The sequence below is a fragment of the Engraulis encrasicolus genome, chromosome 12 (genome assembly GCF_034702125.1).
Source record: "Engraulis encrasicolus isolate BLACKSEA-1 chromosome 12, IST_EnEncr_1.0, whole genome shotgun sequence".
NCBI classification, from domain to species: domain Eukaryota; kingdom Metazoa; phylum Chordata; class Actinopteri; order Clupeiformes; family Engraulidae; genus Engraulis; species Engraulis encrasicolus.
The window spans coordinates 14,127,313-14,143,629 of NC_085868.1; the positions used below are offsets into that span (position 1 = coordinate 14,127,313).

Genomic DNA, 16,317 nt, shown 5'->3' on the forward strand with positions numbered 1-16,317 from the left:
CTGTTGTGATAGGTCAGATCTATCTATCAATCTATCAATCTATCTATCTATCTATCTATCTATCTATCTATCTATCTATCTATCTATCTATCTATCTATCTATCTATCTATCTATCTATCTATCTATCTATCTATCTATCTATCTATCTATCTATCCACCCATCCATCCATACATTCCATCATACGCCTCCATTCATCCATCACAGTCCAGTGAACTAATAAATATTAATAGCTGGTTATTTATGAGCATCCCCCATGGCAGGCAGCTAGCCTGTTTGCATTGTACCACTAGCTGCAATGACACAGTCACAGAGTATGCAGGCAGGGCCAGGCTGTCCATAAGCACCAGGCCCAGTGACAGTGATTAATGGCTCTATGTCTATTCGTCTTGTGTGTGACAGGGGTCCATGGCTGACGGAGAGGGTGGGTCTGGCTGCTCCGGTATGCGCCGGCGTGGTCTTCTTCTTCGTCCTGGCCAACTTCACCATGGCCACCTTCATGGACCCCGGGGTGCTGCCCAGAGGTGAGGAGAAAGCATGCAGAACCTTTTTAAATTGTTTGGATTTTTATTACGAGAGTATGGTAGTCAAAAAGTATTTATATAGGGCCTAGTGTTTGAATTCACAGATGTCCTAATCTAGGTCAGTGCCATAACATTTTTTTAATTTGAAACAAATTGGCAAATATTCCATGCCCAATTTCTTAGGATTTAACAGTAAAGTATTTTGTTATTTACAGATGTCCTAAGCAGGTATTAAATAGGCCTTAGCAGGCTTTACTGCTTACGTACGTGTATCTGATCAATGGATATTGTTTACATGTAACACCCAGTCATTAGTAATGTACAGTAGGAATTCCAATGACAGTTGACCCCCATCCTCACAGTGAAAGAGGACAGAGGATGGGGAGGGAAGGGGAGGGCTGACCCCTAGTGCAGCTGAGCTTTTATCCCCACGAGTATGGGAAGAGACAGAGAGTAGCCTACTTATTTCTCATTCACATTTCTTTATTTGTCTTTGTCATATGTGAACATGAGCGACCACAGGAAGAAAAGCAGCTGCTTTGCAAAAGCTAAAACAAACAAACAAACAAACAAACATGGAAGTCATGTTATCCAGACAGTTTAGTTGTAAGACGTCAGACTTCTTTTTTGAGCTTGAAAGATGTTTCGTTCCTTGTTGTTCCTTGCTTTGTCATGTGACTTGAACCCAGTGGCATGGACAGACATTTTGAGGGGCAGGTGCTCGAGGGGGGTGGGAGGTGGGGTGGGTGGTGGGGCAGGGGGTATGTGGAACTTCTACTTCTACTTCAACGTCAAGCATTTAGATGATCATGTCAACATGGACCACAGTAAACTGTGACAAAAAAAATCCAAAAAGAGAACTTTCAGAAAGGGCACTTTTGTCCAGTAGAGAGGCGAGAGATATCACAGGCAACTTGCCTGTGTCATTTGTAATGTGCGCTGACATATTGTAATTTGGTGGCTATTTAAGTCCTGCACATTGTAAGGAAATGCATTTAGATGAATAGAGTAGCCTACACAGCAATAGGCTAATCCAGAAACCAAAAGCCATTTTAAGAATGTTGGGTAAGAGTAGTTCTTTGAGCGCGCTAAGCCCCCCACATTTGGGCTTGCATGCCCACGGGGACCCCGGTTCGAGTCCGACCGGGGTCATTTCCTGGCCCTCCCCCATCTCTCTCTCTCCCAATCATTTCCTGTCTGTTCTCCACTGTCCTGTAATAAATAAAGGTAGGAAGGCCCCAAAAAATACTTTTTTTAAAAAGAGTAGTTCTTTGAATTTAAAGGTTGTCTTTCTTGTAAGGCTCTGCAGGCCAGATGAAATGAGTCAGCGGGCCGCATGTGGCCCCCGGGCCTGAGTTTATCGGGACAGAGATGGTCCCTGAACATTTGTGAAATTTTCAAGTGGGCCCCAAAGTTGGAAGGGAATGTCTGGCCTAGACCTTTAGCTCAGTGGTATCTGTGCCTCCCATGCCGAACTGGACCTACAGTATGACTGCTATCTCAACTCTGAAAAAAGGTTGAGAAAGGTTTCCTTCTTTAAGTTATTTTTTCTTCTTTGTATTCATTCATTCATTTCCATTTGAATGAATGAATAAAAAGAAGAAAAAAATCCAATGGAGTGTGCGAACCTTTTTTCAGAAAATACGTAATCCTTTTGTTCAGCACCAGGGATTGTGCACAAGTAACTCTCTACATGTTATCTCAATTCACCTGTCCTAAAACAAATGGGCTTATTGAAAAACTTAGATTTATTACAGTTTTTCTCAATTGGTTTTGCACACAACAGAATAAGCATTCTCAAAACTTCTTGTTCAATTGTGACTTCCTGCTGTTACCTGTGCACATCGTAAAATACGTTTCTCATTGTTTTCGGCATATAGCAAATGCTCTCGTCCACCATGCTATGGCTGTGTACAATTCTCAGTGATTTCGTACATTATCAATTGCTTTTGTCATACCACTCAAAAAGCTTTGTCACTGAATGCATGAAACTATCTCAATCTTATCTGATCAATGTAATATAAAGCCGAATTTACAACATTTACCATCCAATCTAAACAACATTTCACTTCAGAAAAGATCCTCAAGAGTGTACTATTCAATTGACAACATGAGAAATTGATTTGACTAGCTTGTCCATACACAATGACTAACCATTCTGCTGGCGCTGATACGTTCATTGACACAAAAAACTTGATTTTGAAAGACAAATAAGGGTTTTGAGCAAGAGTCTCGGTTTTGCAGGTTATCCACAGTGTTTTGCCATTTGTTAAAGCTGTTTTGAGAATGAATATTATGTTTTGCAAATTGCGAGAGAGATTCGAGAAATGTACAAAACCAATTGAGAAATACTGTAAAGGGACACTGTGCAGGAAATGGTCAAAAAAGGTACTGCAACTATGCTGCTCATTGAAACTGGGCTGCCTATTGCCAAATTTGATCTTAAAATGAAAGTTTGCTAAGTAATAAACCAATATTTTCTAGTAAGATCCAAGTACTGTCATTTTTGCAGCTAAAAATAGCTATTTTTGGAAATTAAAAATGGCAGACCATGGAGAAGATCCCCCTTTTCATGTATGAAAAGTGCAATTTTTCCAGTCATAATGAATGCTTAGAATTTGATGATGGTGGTCAGTATTCATGAAAAAGGTTACATTAGTGAATGGGCAGCATGAATTCTGGAAATAAATAACTAAAAATCTCACACAGTGTCCCTTTAAAGGTACACTGTGCAGGAAATGGTCAAAAAAGGTACTGCAACTATGCTGCTCATTGAAACTGGGTTGCCTACTTACAAAGTTGATCTTTTCATGAAAGTTTACCAAGTAATAAACTAATATTTCCTAGTATGGTCCAAGTACAGTCATTTTTGCAGCTAAAAATTGCTATTTCTGGAAATTCAAAATGGCGGACCATGGAGAAGATCTCCCTTTTCATGTATGAAAAGTGCAATTTTTCCAGTCATAATGAATACTTAAAATGTGATGGTTGTGGTAAGTATTCATGAAAAAGGTAACATTAGTGAATGGGTAACAGGAATTCTGGAAATAAACAACTAAAAAATCTTACACAGTGTACCTTTAAACGTAGGCTATAAATGTATTTGCTCCACTGAGTGATTTCCCATTGTCATGTGATTTGATTTGCAGCCAATGAGGATGAAGACAAGGACGACGACTTCCGGGCGCCGCTGTACAAGACGGTGGAGGTGAGGGGCATCCAGGTGCGCATGAAGTGGTGCACGTCCTGCCACTTCTACCGCCCGCCCAGATGCTCGCACTGCAGCGTCTGTGACCACTGTGTAGAGGTAAGTCTACAGGTGTGTGTGTGTGTGTATGTGTGTGTGTGTGTGTGTGTGTGTGTGTGTGTGTGTGTGTGTGTGTGTGTGTGTGTGTGTGTGTGTGTGTCAGGGATGGAAATAAACACCCGTCCACCTGCCAATGACGGGTAAATTTCAGTGGGAAATTTTTCAACCCACCAGTCACTTTTACTGGTAAAAACAGTGAGTGACTGGTAGATTTTGAAATCTACCTGCCACCGTGACTGGTGGGGAAAAAACTTAAGTTCCACCCCTGGTGTGTGTGTGTGTGTGTGTGTGTGTGTGTGTGTGTGTGTGTGTGTGTGTGTGTCACACATCCTGCCACTTTTACCACCTCCTGCGATTCTCACACTGCTGTGTCTGCGACCACTGTGTAGAAAGGTGTGTGTGTGATGTTTTGTTTTGCGTGCGTGCATGTGTCTATACATGCGTGTGTGTGTGTGTGCGTGTGTGTGTGTGGGCTTCTCGGCTTGTCTTCTGTAGAGATGTAGAACACAGAACAAAAGTAACTTGGGATGTGTGTCATGTTCATGTATATATACAGTACATGAATACAATGCTCTTCCAGAATATCACAGTGACACATAGACTTCATACATATCTTATAAGATTGTGTGGGATGGGGTATATTCAGGCTTAGCCTATAAAATAAACTGTTTTCTATATATTCTTACTGCATTGTGTGGATTTACACACATTTCCCAGGGGGTCTTGGATAGCGATAGGCTGTCACTATGTTCATTCCCTCATGATGGCATGCTTGCTCATACTCATGCTTGCATACTGGATCTAAAGCACACAGTGACACAGTAGATCATGGCACTGGCTCCCAGTGAGGTTTAGAATTGAGTTTAAAACACTTCTTATTAGGGCTGCACAATATATCGAAAATGTATCATAATCGCAATATCAAGAGTGGCTATATGTGTATCGCAAAATGACTTAATTATCGTGAACAAGTGAAACATTTCTGTGCTGTGACATCATTTGCTGAATGTCAACAAATGTGCAAGAAGTCCGCCATGACCAAAGCCACACATCCCCACACAGACCGACAAATAAGTGACAAGAAAAACACTTGGCTACATTTCTAAATATCGTTTAAATATTGTTATCAAGGTATTGCATGCTGTTATCGAGTATCGATTTTTTTTCTGATATCGTGCAGCCCTACTTCTTATTGTCTATAAAGCCTGGCTCAAACTACACGATTATCGGCGCGATTCTCGGCTGAAAACCCCCCTTACGACAATCGCTGGAACGTTACCCCCCAGGACGATTTCAAGCGATTGTCGGGAAAGATTTCCTCGTCGTGGCCAACGTTCTAAGATAGAACTTTGGCAGCTCAAAGAGTCGCCGATCGCAAATCGTAGAAATCAAACGTCGGACATTGTCTCGGTGGTTGCGAGCAGCGATAAGATTGGCAGTTGCGATTCTCTTCTAGTGTGCGGTGCACCCCGACGCCAAAATCGGACACACAATCGTTAGTCGTGTAGTTTGAGCCTGGCTTAAGCCACTCGCTGCCCTTGGCCCCAAATATACCGCAGGTATGGTACAGCAATATCATCCCAAATAAAATATGCATTTGGTCTTCAGAGTCTCCTCTGCTGGTTGTGCACAAGGTGAAGTCCAGACAGGGTGACATGGCATTTAGCCCTTATGCTGCCAAATTCTGGAATGTTGTGGAATGCTGCAAAATTCTCTGAATGTGCTGTACAAGAATGGCTATAGACTGTTTATCACTTTATTCATTCTCATGCTTGCAATATAACACATGCACGTGTGAGAGTGCCTGCTAGTCTGATTGTGTCTGATAAAATAAAATGCTTTCTACAGTCTTACTACAGGGTGGAGTTCTATCCCTATCCCAGGCTTTCTCAATACAGTGATAGACTAGGTGTCACCATATCATAATCGTAAGCATGTTTACATGCTTGTTGACTTCGGTGCATGGCATGCGCCGCATGCATGTGTGTGCATGCACACGTGTCCAGTAATGCATATAATGTGCATGTGTTAGAGTGTGTGCCACAGTAGTGTGGTTCTCCTTGTGTGACCTCTGGTTGGACATCTATTGTGCGTGATGCCGATGACAGAGTGTTAGTGTGTGGAAAAGCACTTTAGAGGAGGGGGATAAATGAGGACAGAGCAGAGAAAACAATGGCAGAGAGAGAGAGAGAGAGAGAGAGAGAGAGAGAGAGAGAGAGAGAGAGAGAGAGAGAGAGAGAGAGAGAGAGAGAGAGAGGGAGGCAGAGAGAGAGGGAGATGGCGAGGGTGAGGAAAAGCGAGAATATGTGTCAGAGTGTGTGTGTGTGTGTGTGTGTGTCTGTGTGTGTACGCGTATGCATGTTTGTGTTTGTGTGTGTGTGTGTGTGTGTGTGTGAGAGAGAAAGTTCCAGAGATAAACTGGTGTGATTTGATTCAATTGACTAAAATGTGATCGGTCTTCTGACAGAAGGTGTGTGTGTAATTGTGCGCGTGTGCATGCGTGTCTGTATCAGTTTGTGTGTGTGTGTGTGTGAGAGAGAGAGAGAAAGAGAGAGAGAGAGAGATGGAGAATGTATCAAAAGAAGAGTGAATGTGTATGTGCATGCGTGCGTGCGTGCGTGCGTGCGTGCGTGCGTGTGTGCGCACGTTTGTGTGTGTGCGTGCGCGCACGCGTGTGGAGTGAGGGATGGAGAGAGTAGAGAAAGAGAGAGACCGTATGGTATGTGTGGGTGGGTGAGAGAGATGTGCTGTATTCCATTAATCAGGTTAATCCGTCTTTTGTTCTGATCTTTTTTCTGGGACTTCTTCCTCTGAAGATCAGATCAGAGCTCTTCGTGTCACCAAGGGCATGTCATTCCCCTCACAACATTACCCCTTCCAAACCCATTAGGCTTTATGAGGCCAAATTCATCATTTCAATCATTTCTGCCATGAATCTACACTATAGTGTATGCATGCAAATGGGGCATATTTCCAAATCATAAAGTTGCCCTCTGCCCCTGACCCTGGCTTCAACTCCGGATAACGTCTCTCTATATATCACACACAAGGTTTTTTTTTATCCATAATGCTTCAATCGAAGGCACACACAAACTCAGCCATAGTTGTTGTCTTTGGGTGCACGTCCAATGAAAGTCATCAGATAGGGTAGCAAAAGGCTGCACTCACTTGCTTGTTTTTTTTACTAAAACATTCATTGCACCATAAAAAGAAAGGAAAAATAATCTGGTGCAACACGGATGTCTATTTTTTGTAGTTTATTTTATCAGTGCAACCAGACTAATGTTTCGACATGCGTCTTCATCAGAGTCCTCGTTTATTGCACACATGTCCAGGTTACTCCTTTAGGCCTCAGACCAAAACACGTCTGTGTAGCAAAAGATGTGGTGCATTAAACGCTTTAGTAAAGAGAACAAGCACAAGAGAGCTGTCTTTTTCTACTCTGTCAATAATGTCCAACTTTATTATTTCCCCCTTTAGCATTTTATCTAATCATAGGAAGTTGGTCTTGTCCCTACACCTTCATCCATGGCTTAAGTGCTTTTGAGCACGGCACCTAACTGCACATACAGTAGCTCTAGGGACTGTAACTAATCTTACCTAAATAACTGTATGTTGCTGGATAATAGCACCGGCTATAAGTGTAAGGTCATGTCATGTGACTTGATTTCCAGCCTATGATATGAGGATGAGTTTAAGGATGTTAATAAGGAACTTAAAATCACATTGCTGCAGGGACTGTAGCCAACACTGTAATAACTGTGAAGTCGCTTCAGATCATTTAAACACGTCAGCTAAGTGTAATGTAATGGCATTTTTTTTACCCATAATTCCACAGGATTTTGACCACCACTGCCCGTGGGTCAACAACTGCATCGGGAAGAGGAACTACCGCTACTTCTTCCTGTTCCTGCTGACCCTGAGTCTGCACATGTTGGCCGTGTTCAGCGGAGGCCTCCTCTACGTCATGGAACACCTGGAGGACCTGTGGGCTCTGGAAGCCTCCGTCATGTATCCTTGGCAACCGTGGCTAGTTTACCACCTACGTAGCTGACCATGCCTACACATTCTTATCCCAAATTAATACGCCTGGTCAAGTGGCCTGAGACCATGCTGTGTAATGTGTGTTGTGTTTTTTGGGAATAGTATTATACAGTGTGGAGGCTGTGTGCTCTGTGGGCTTCCGCCATGTGTCCTTGGCAACCATGGTTAGTTACCCATTTATAGCCAGGCTATGCTTTTTGTGTGTTGTTGGAATAGTCTTATCCAGTATGGAGCTTGTATGCGCTAGAGGCCTCAGTTGCTTGCCCTTGAAGGCCAGTCATGTGCAATAGGCTACTTACCTAGCAATGCTTCCTCCAGGTTGTGGCGTCTTGCTGGAACAGTGTAGGCCTACTACATTATTTGTAAGGATAGACCGATATATATATCGTTATCGGTATCGGGCCGATATTTGCATATTTTAAGTATATCGTATCGTCCGATACGCGTGTGGTTTTGGTCGATACGCAATATTTATCATTTTATGTCATTCAGGGTTTTTTTAAAAGCACCAAGACACTTCATTTTTTTATTACTTGATTGTTAGACATTACTTGATTGTTAGAGTGGGTGTTTAAATGTTACAAGTTCTACCTCAATTTGATAATGTTAAAGGATTGTTTATTTTTAACTTGAGACCTGGAATATTTGTCATTTTTTAACCTTTTTTTTAAACCCATATCGGCCCCAAATATCGGGTATCGGAAATCGGGTATCGGCCAAGGGTGATGGAAAAAAATCGGTATCGCATCGGCCATTAAAAAACCTGCATCGGTCGACCCCTAATTATTTGGCTATGTAACCCAAACTGAATGATAGACACTACTGCCCATGTACGTAATCGAGATGGAATATCATGTTGAGTAGATGCTCTGATGGCACATTCCAGACCCAATCCAAACTAGTAGGAGATCGCACTTATCCAACCTCCTACTATGAAAAAATGCTCTGGAACACCAGTTGGAGTGGAAGCTCCAACTAGTAAAGGAATTGCGTTCCAATTTCTCACGCAAACCAACATCCGAGATTGCATCCAGATTCTGACGCTTTTCCTGCTTTCTAGAGCACATAGATAGCTTCTGATCGGTCTATCTGTGTCCTTCCCAAAACCATCCCTAAACTTAACCTGTCAGTAGTGCAATGTTTCTGAGTTTTACAATTGTGCCCTGACCAAAATCATCCCTAAACCTAACCTGTCAGTAATGCTATGTTTCTGAGTTTTACATTTGTGGCCTGACCAAAACTTTCCCTAAACCTAACCTGTCACAGACAGCTGCATGACCACTGCGCATGTGTGTCAAAGGGAATGCGGCGTAATTTGGACGCAATTTCAGTTTTTGGTTTGCGTGAGAAAATAGACTCACTTCCTTCGAGATCATGTAGGAGCACAAAGTAGGGGGAACTCGCACTACTCCCACATAAACAAATTGAAGTCAGATGATAATGGTGGCGCCCATGGAGCCGTTATTTCAAATCTCAATAAATAGTGAAACTTAATTTCTCTTGTGTGCTGCTGTTCCAAACAGTCATTTTAACAACATATTCTTCAAGGTATAACATGCTATTGTGTCAACAATGTAACATATGACAGAAAAATGGCTACTATTATGGCTCTTTTGGCTTTTATCAAAACACCTCGCTTAAATCAGCTAAACCGCGGTGGTTCCTATAGGTGTAGAACTCCCACTTCAATGGCCAGGAACGGGAGCTGAAATATGCAGGTAGGAGAAGTGCGATCTTCTACTAGTTTGGATTGAGTTTGGAATGGGTCATGAGTCTGACTGCCCTTCTAAGTGACTCAGATATTGACTATTATGATGTTGGTTGAGGAGGCCTACATGTTGGTTGAGGAGGCCTACATGTTTGGTACATCCTGGGTCAAACCTGGGGGGGTGACTTCTGAAAAGAAAATAAAGGTCCGCCACACTGTTAAATGCTCCCAAATATTTAATGGCACAACGTTTCGGACTAACCGTCCTTCATCAACACCATGAAGGATGGTTAGTCCGAAACGTCGTGCCATTAAATATTTGGGAGCATTTAACAGTGTTGCGGCCCTTTATTTTCTTTTCAGTTATCTTACGTTTGGTCGAGCACCTGTGCCACTGATGTGCACGCATTCTTTGACTGTCTGGGGTGATTTCTCCCCCTATTTGAATCTCTACAGTGACACTAACCGTTTTACTCACTGTCATGCTTTTGCCAACTCAATTATTGATTCCTCCTGTCTGTCACACAGGGTGGGAGATCTCAGTGATGAGCGGATCCACCTCATTGCTGATTTGTCTCGCTAATAAATCAGCTGGATCAGGCTATTAGTAGCAGCAGAGATAGCAGACACACTTTATTAATCGTGAAGGAAATTACAATCAGGTTATTAAAATCCATCGCTCCGTAATTAAAACTAGATAAAACACGCAGAAATATTTACCCTCTGCATCTCTAGCCCCTGCAGCTGGCATAAAGCAGCACATAGCCCTTTTCACAGATCAATTTGACATGATCAGAATAACATTATATCCGATTTTTTTGTAATGTTGAAATGTGTCTGTAGGCACCCTTGTAAATGACAGATGTACAGCGCACCCTTAAGTGGGCACAGTGTTCCTTGTTCAAGGGTGTTCTTCCTGACAGTCATCTGCAATGCATCACATGTTGTTAGCAATGCTCAGTGTGGCAGTTGATATCTCTGTGGGAGGTATCCGTCTCCAGAGCTCCAGAGCTTGTGCGTCGAGTGGAAAAGTTTAGCTATACCCCCACTGTGACTGCTATGAAAGCTGAAGCTGCTCCAGGCTTGTCATGGGCTCCGATAGACTCTAAAGCTGAACATTGGCAGTTTGGAGTTCTATGGTGAAATCTATCATCATCTATTGCAGTGGTTCTCAACTGGAATAGTCTTGGGACCCACAATTTCCTGTGGTCAATAGGTTGTGACCCAAACTGTGTGTCACACCGTCAGATTCTTCCAATAATAACAAAAAAATATTACCATGCATTTCATAATATGCATTATTATTTGCATTGTATGCTGATATAGGCCTACCATGTGTCTTATGAAGTAGTGGAGGGGAAAAGGCCTATTAACCATGTTTCACTCTGTCTTCGACATCATAGTCATTTTTAGTGCATTGCATCACAGCTCCGCGACCCACCCAGGAACCCTCCGCGACCCACTTTTGGGTCACGACCCACCAGTTGAGAATCACTGATCTATTGTACATGTATCTCTGTGTTCTGTCTGTGTTGATATCTAGTACTACAGTATATACATCCTATCCACTGTATCTATCTATCTATCTATCTATCTATCTATCTATCTATCTATCTGTCTGTCTGTCTGTCTGTCTGTCTGTCTGTCTGTCTGTCTATCTATCTATCTATCTATCTATCTATCTATCTATCTATCTATCTATCTATCTATCTGCAGCGTATGTCTGTCTATATCTATCCACGGTATCCATCTCTCCTTAACTTTAGGCGTTAGTGTGGTTGTCATGAGCATCTCTGGCCTGTTCTTCCTGCCTGTGTTGGGACTGGCCTGCTTCCACTTGGTGCTGGTGGCTCGGGGGCGCACTACAAATGAACAGGTGAGACCACCACCACATGAGCGACTACAGTAAACACTTCCTGATCGGACCACCCGATTATGGAGCGGACCACCCCCTTACCGAGTAGGCCATCCTCTCACTGAGCAGGTCAAACACTTACTGAGGAGGTCAGACACTTAGCCGGTCAGAGTCAAAGCCTAAGTCAAGGTCAAAGTCAGACTTATGTATTGTCAAAACCGTATGTGCAGGTAATGCACAGGATTTGATATACGTATTAGTGCTTCCGAGGCCCACATTTGATCAACATGACAAAATAGACTTACAGTTACAGGTTACAACTAGAAATGCATTCTCACAGAAAATGCTGGAAGCGGGCTTGCCTTTGGGGGCAGAGATGAAACAAAGTACTATTGAGAAAACAAAGCTAAAAGAAATCTTGGAAAAACTCCATCCACCCAGTCAGAAGTTATGGGCCAAACAATTCAGCCATCTTGGATTCAGCCATCTTGAAAGTGTTGTAGCTCTGCGTTTTGGGGATATACTAAATGACATACATGGTATTTTAAGTTGGCTAAGGAACACTGCATATGATATAATTTTGAAAATCAACATGGCTTCGAGCGGGATTCGAACTCACAACCTCCATATCTGTAATCCAACCCCTTTGCCATTGATATTAAATGACATACAATACATGATATTTGAAGTTGGCTAAGGAACACTGCATATGATATCATTTTGAAAATCAACATGGCTTCGACTGGGGTTCGAACCTCCAACCCCCATATCCCTAATTCAGCACATTTGCCATTCATACTAAATGACATACATGGCATTTTAAGTTGGCCAAGGAACACTGCATATGATATCATTTTGAAAGTCAACATGGCTTTGACTGGGATTCGAACCCCCAACCTCCATATCTGTAATCCAGCACATTTGCCATGCATACTAAATGACATACATGGCATTTTAAGTTGGCCAAGGAACACTGCATATGATGTAATTTTGAAAATCAACATGGCTTTGACTGGGTTTCGAACCCCCAACCTCAATATCTGTAATTCAGCACATTTGCCATCCATACTAAATGATATACATGGCATTTTAAGTCGGCCAAGGAACGCTGCATATGATATAATTTAGAAAATCAACATGGCTTCGGGTGGGTTTCGAACCCTCAACCTCCATATCTCTAATGCAGCGGCATGCATTACCACTAAGCCAAGCAGCTAATTGTCATGCATAGTCCAGCAAGACTATATTACATTGCATTGCAGAGCTGAACAATAGACTTCTAGAATGCTTGCTCGCACCTGCTCGTTAAGAATGGAATCTTGAGACAGTGACAGTTGAAATGGAATCCTTCACTGGCTGCACCTGTTGTGATTGACTGAAAGACAGTTAGTATTGAGCTCTAAACTGGGGAGAAAATGAGAATGAGTTTTTTGTCTTTACAACATCGTTGTAAAAAAACTAAAAGGAGTTGGCACGTGTCCTTTTCACAGATCGGAGTCATGCTTGTGATCTCTCTAACAGTCTTTGAATGAAGTTTATAGGTGAAAGGGTTCAGGCACAAATGGACCTCCGTGTGGGACATGCGCTGATCTCTTGAAAAATGCACTTTTCGAAAGAATGGGATTCTCCATAGAGGCAGGCCTGTTTTTTTTACAAACCTGCCATTTAAAAAGTATTGGGAGTTGGGAGATGAAACTTTCACAATTTGGAGACATCCCATAGAGCTCGCTAACAACGCGTCAACTAAACTTCTAGGTGAAAGTGTTGATGTTTTATGACCGAAAAAGCCTCCTACACTCTAATCTCTAGAGTGGCGGAACTTTGGTTCATGAAGGTTCCACCATAGTTTTCAATGGAGACCCAGGCTTTAACAAAATCGCCAAAAACGGGAAAACGACAAGAGACACGGAGAAGCCTATAACGATGCGCGATCTCCAAGCCGAGCCGGTCGTTTTAGTGTTTGAACGGTGTCTCTATCTCGAAAGGCCTAGGAGGAGATCCATTTTCTATTTTACTGCTCCCCTGCACAAGACCAATAATAACTAGAAATGCATTCTCACAGAAAATGCTGGAAGCGGGCTTGCCTTTTGGGGCAGAGATGAAACAAAGTACTATTGAGAAAACAAAGCTAAAAGAAATCTTGGAAAAACTCCATCCACCCAGTCAGAAGTTATGGGCCAAACAATTCAGCCATCTTGGATTCAGCCATCTTGAAAGTGTTGTAGCTCTGCGTTTTGGGGATATACTAAATGACATGCATGGTATTTTAAGTTGGCTAAGGAACACTGCATATGATATAATTTTGAAAATCAACATGGCTTCGAGCGGGATTAGAACTCACAACCTCCATATCTGTAATCCAACCTCTTTTCCATTGATATTAAATGACATACGATACATGATATTTGAAGTTGGCTAAGGAACACTGCATATGATATCATTTTGAAAATCAACATGGCTTCGACTGGGGTTCGAACCTCCAACCCCCATATCCCTAATTCAGCACATTTGCCATTCATACTAAATGACATACATGGCATTTTAAGTTGGCCAAGGAACACTGCATATGATATAATTTTGAAAATCAACATGGCTTTGACTGGGATTCGAACCCCCAACTTCCATATCTGTAATCCAGCACATTTGCCATGCATACTAAATGACATACATGGCATTTTAGGTTGGTCAAGGAACACTGCATATGATATAATTTTGAAAATCAACATGGCTTTGACTGGGTTTCGAACCCCCAACCTCAATATCTGTAATTCAGCACATTTGCCATCCATACTAAATGATATACATGGCATTTTAAGTCGGCCAAGGAACGCTGCATATGATATAATTTAGAAAATCAACATGGCTTCGAGCGGGATTAGAACTCACAACCTCCATATCTGTAATCCAACCCCTTTGCCATTGATATTAAATTACATACAATACATGATATTTGAAGTTGGCTAAGGAACACTGCATATGATATCATTTTGAAAATCAACATGGCTTCGACTGGGGTTCGAACCTCCAACCCCCATATCCCTAATTCAGCACATTTGCCATTCATACTAAATGACATACATGGCATTTTAACCCTGTGAAACCTGAACCATGAAAGCAATGAGAGAAAATTCTAATTTTTTGGAATTTGCTTCAATATTGGTCCCTTATAAGAAATGTAAAAAAAAAAAAAAAAAAAATTTGTTAAGGTCGCTGAGATATTTAATGCATCATATATGATGCATCAGGCTTTTAATGAATGAAAATTCCAATTTCATGACCATTGAAAAATGACTTTTAATGCATTTACAACTTTTTTTTAACTTAAAAAAGTTGTCAGACAATTTAATTTGAGGATTATCTTTAAATATTTAGTGAGATCCTGCCATTTTTTAAAGCCTATCCTTGTTTTAGCAGGACCATATTTTACATTTCCCACAGCCTGGTTGGGTAATTTTTTTAAATCTATGTAAAAGCATAGCTGATCGAATGCTCAACAACCTATTTATGAGTGTAATATAGATCATTATTCATTTTTGATGTGTAATTTGAATATATGGGTCCATTACTACAATTGGACCATTTCTCCATTCACTTCAATGCATTTTTTACGAGATCATAATTTCAACATTTTGCATTGCATTTTCAAAATTGCAAGTAAAACCTGTTTCTTAAGGCAATATCTTTGTCTTGACGTAAAACAACTTGTGTGTTTTGTTAAACGATCGTCGTGGTATGCTTTGTAAGTTTCCCTATGGAGCAAATGCATTGATGGCTGACTTCCTGCCACCGCCGGATGGTGCTTATATGTCTCATCAGTTTTAGCACGATCTCTCTGCAACACGGTGTAAAAATATAAACTCTTCCTTGCTTAATTGCACAAAGCAAGTGTTCAAATTAAAGGATGTAGAGTTATATTTCGGAAATTTGTACACAAACCTTATGCAATTTGACGAAATCTCAGCGTCGGTCAGGGAAACCGCTTCTACCCCATTTTCCTGTTTTTCGCCGAGCTGTGGTCAACTTGTTGTCGACCGCTGCTCTCTTGTGGCGGTTTCCGTGTACTGCAGGACGTTTGGAAATGACACGCAGGATGTTTTTCAGATCGATTTTTTTGTGTGTCAGCGTGGAGAGGGCTTTGAATTTGATGAGACATATATGATGCATCCGGCGCGATAGGGTTAAGTTGGCTAAGGAACACTGCATATGATATAATTTTGAAAGTCAACATGGCTTTGACTGGGATTCGAACCCCCAACCTCCATATCTGTAATCCAGCACATTTGCCATGCATACTAAATGACATACATGGCATTTTAAGTTGGCCAAGGAACACTGCATATGATGTAATTTTGAAAATCAACATGGCTTTGACTGGGTTTCGAACCCCCAACCTCAATATCTGTAATTCAGCACATTTGCCGTCCATACTAAATGATATACATGGCATTTTAAGTCGGCCAAGGAACGCTGCATATGATATAATTTAGAAAATCAACATGGCTTCGGGTGGGTTTCGAACCCTTAACCTCCATATCTCTAATGCAGCGGCATGCATTACCACTAAGCCAAGCAGCTAATTGTCATGCATAGTCCAGCAAGACTATATTACATTGCATTGCAGAGCTGAACAATAGACTTCTAGAATGCTTGCTCGCACCTGCTCGTTAAGAATGGAATCTTGAGACAGTGACAGTTGAAATGGAATCCTTCACTGGCTGCACCTGTTGTGATTGACTGAAAGACAGTTAGTATTGAGCTCTAAACTGGGGAGAAAATGAGAATGAGTTTTTTGTCTTTACAACATCGTTGTAAAAAAACTAAAAGGAGTTGGCACGTGTCCTTTTCACAGATCGGAGTCATGCTTGTGATCTCTCTAACAG

General features: G+C 41.7%; 1 protein-coding gene across 1 annotated transcript in view; it reads left to right on the plus strand.

The window, feature by feature from the left end:
• zdhhc8a (zinc finger DHHC-type palmitoyltransferase 8a) overlaps positions 1-16,317 on the plus strand; it is a 59,733-nt gene that overhangs the window by 24,559 nt on the left and 18,857 nt on the right. Inside the window, exons 2-5 of the mRNA XM_063212774.1 lie at positions 402-523; positions 3,673-3,830; positions 7,669-7,841; positions 11,356-11,458. Coding sequence (XP_063068844.1) covers positions 402-523; positions 3,673-3,830; positions 7,669-7,841; positions 11,356-11,458 — 556 coding nt within the window. The remainder of the gene's footprint in view (positions 1-401; positions 524-3,672; positions 3,831-7,668; positions 7,842-11,355; positions 11,459-16,317) is intronic.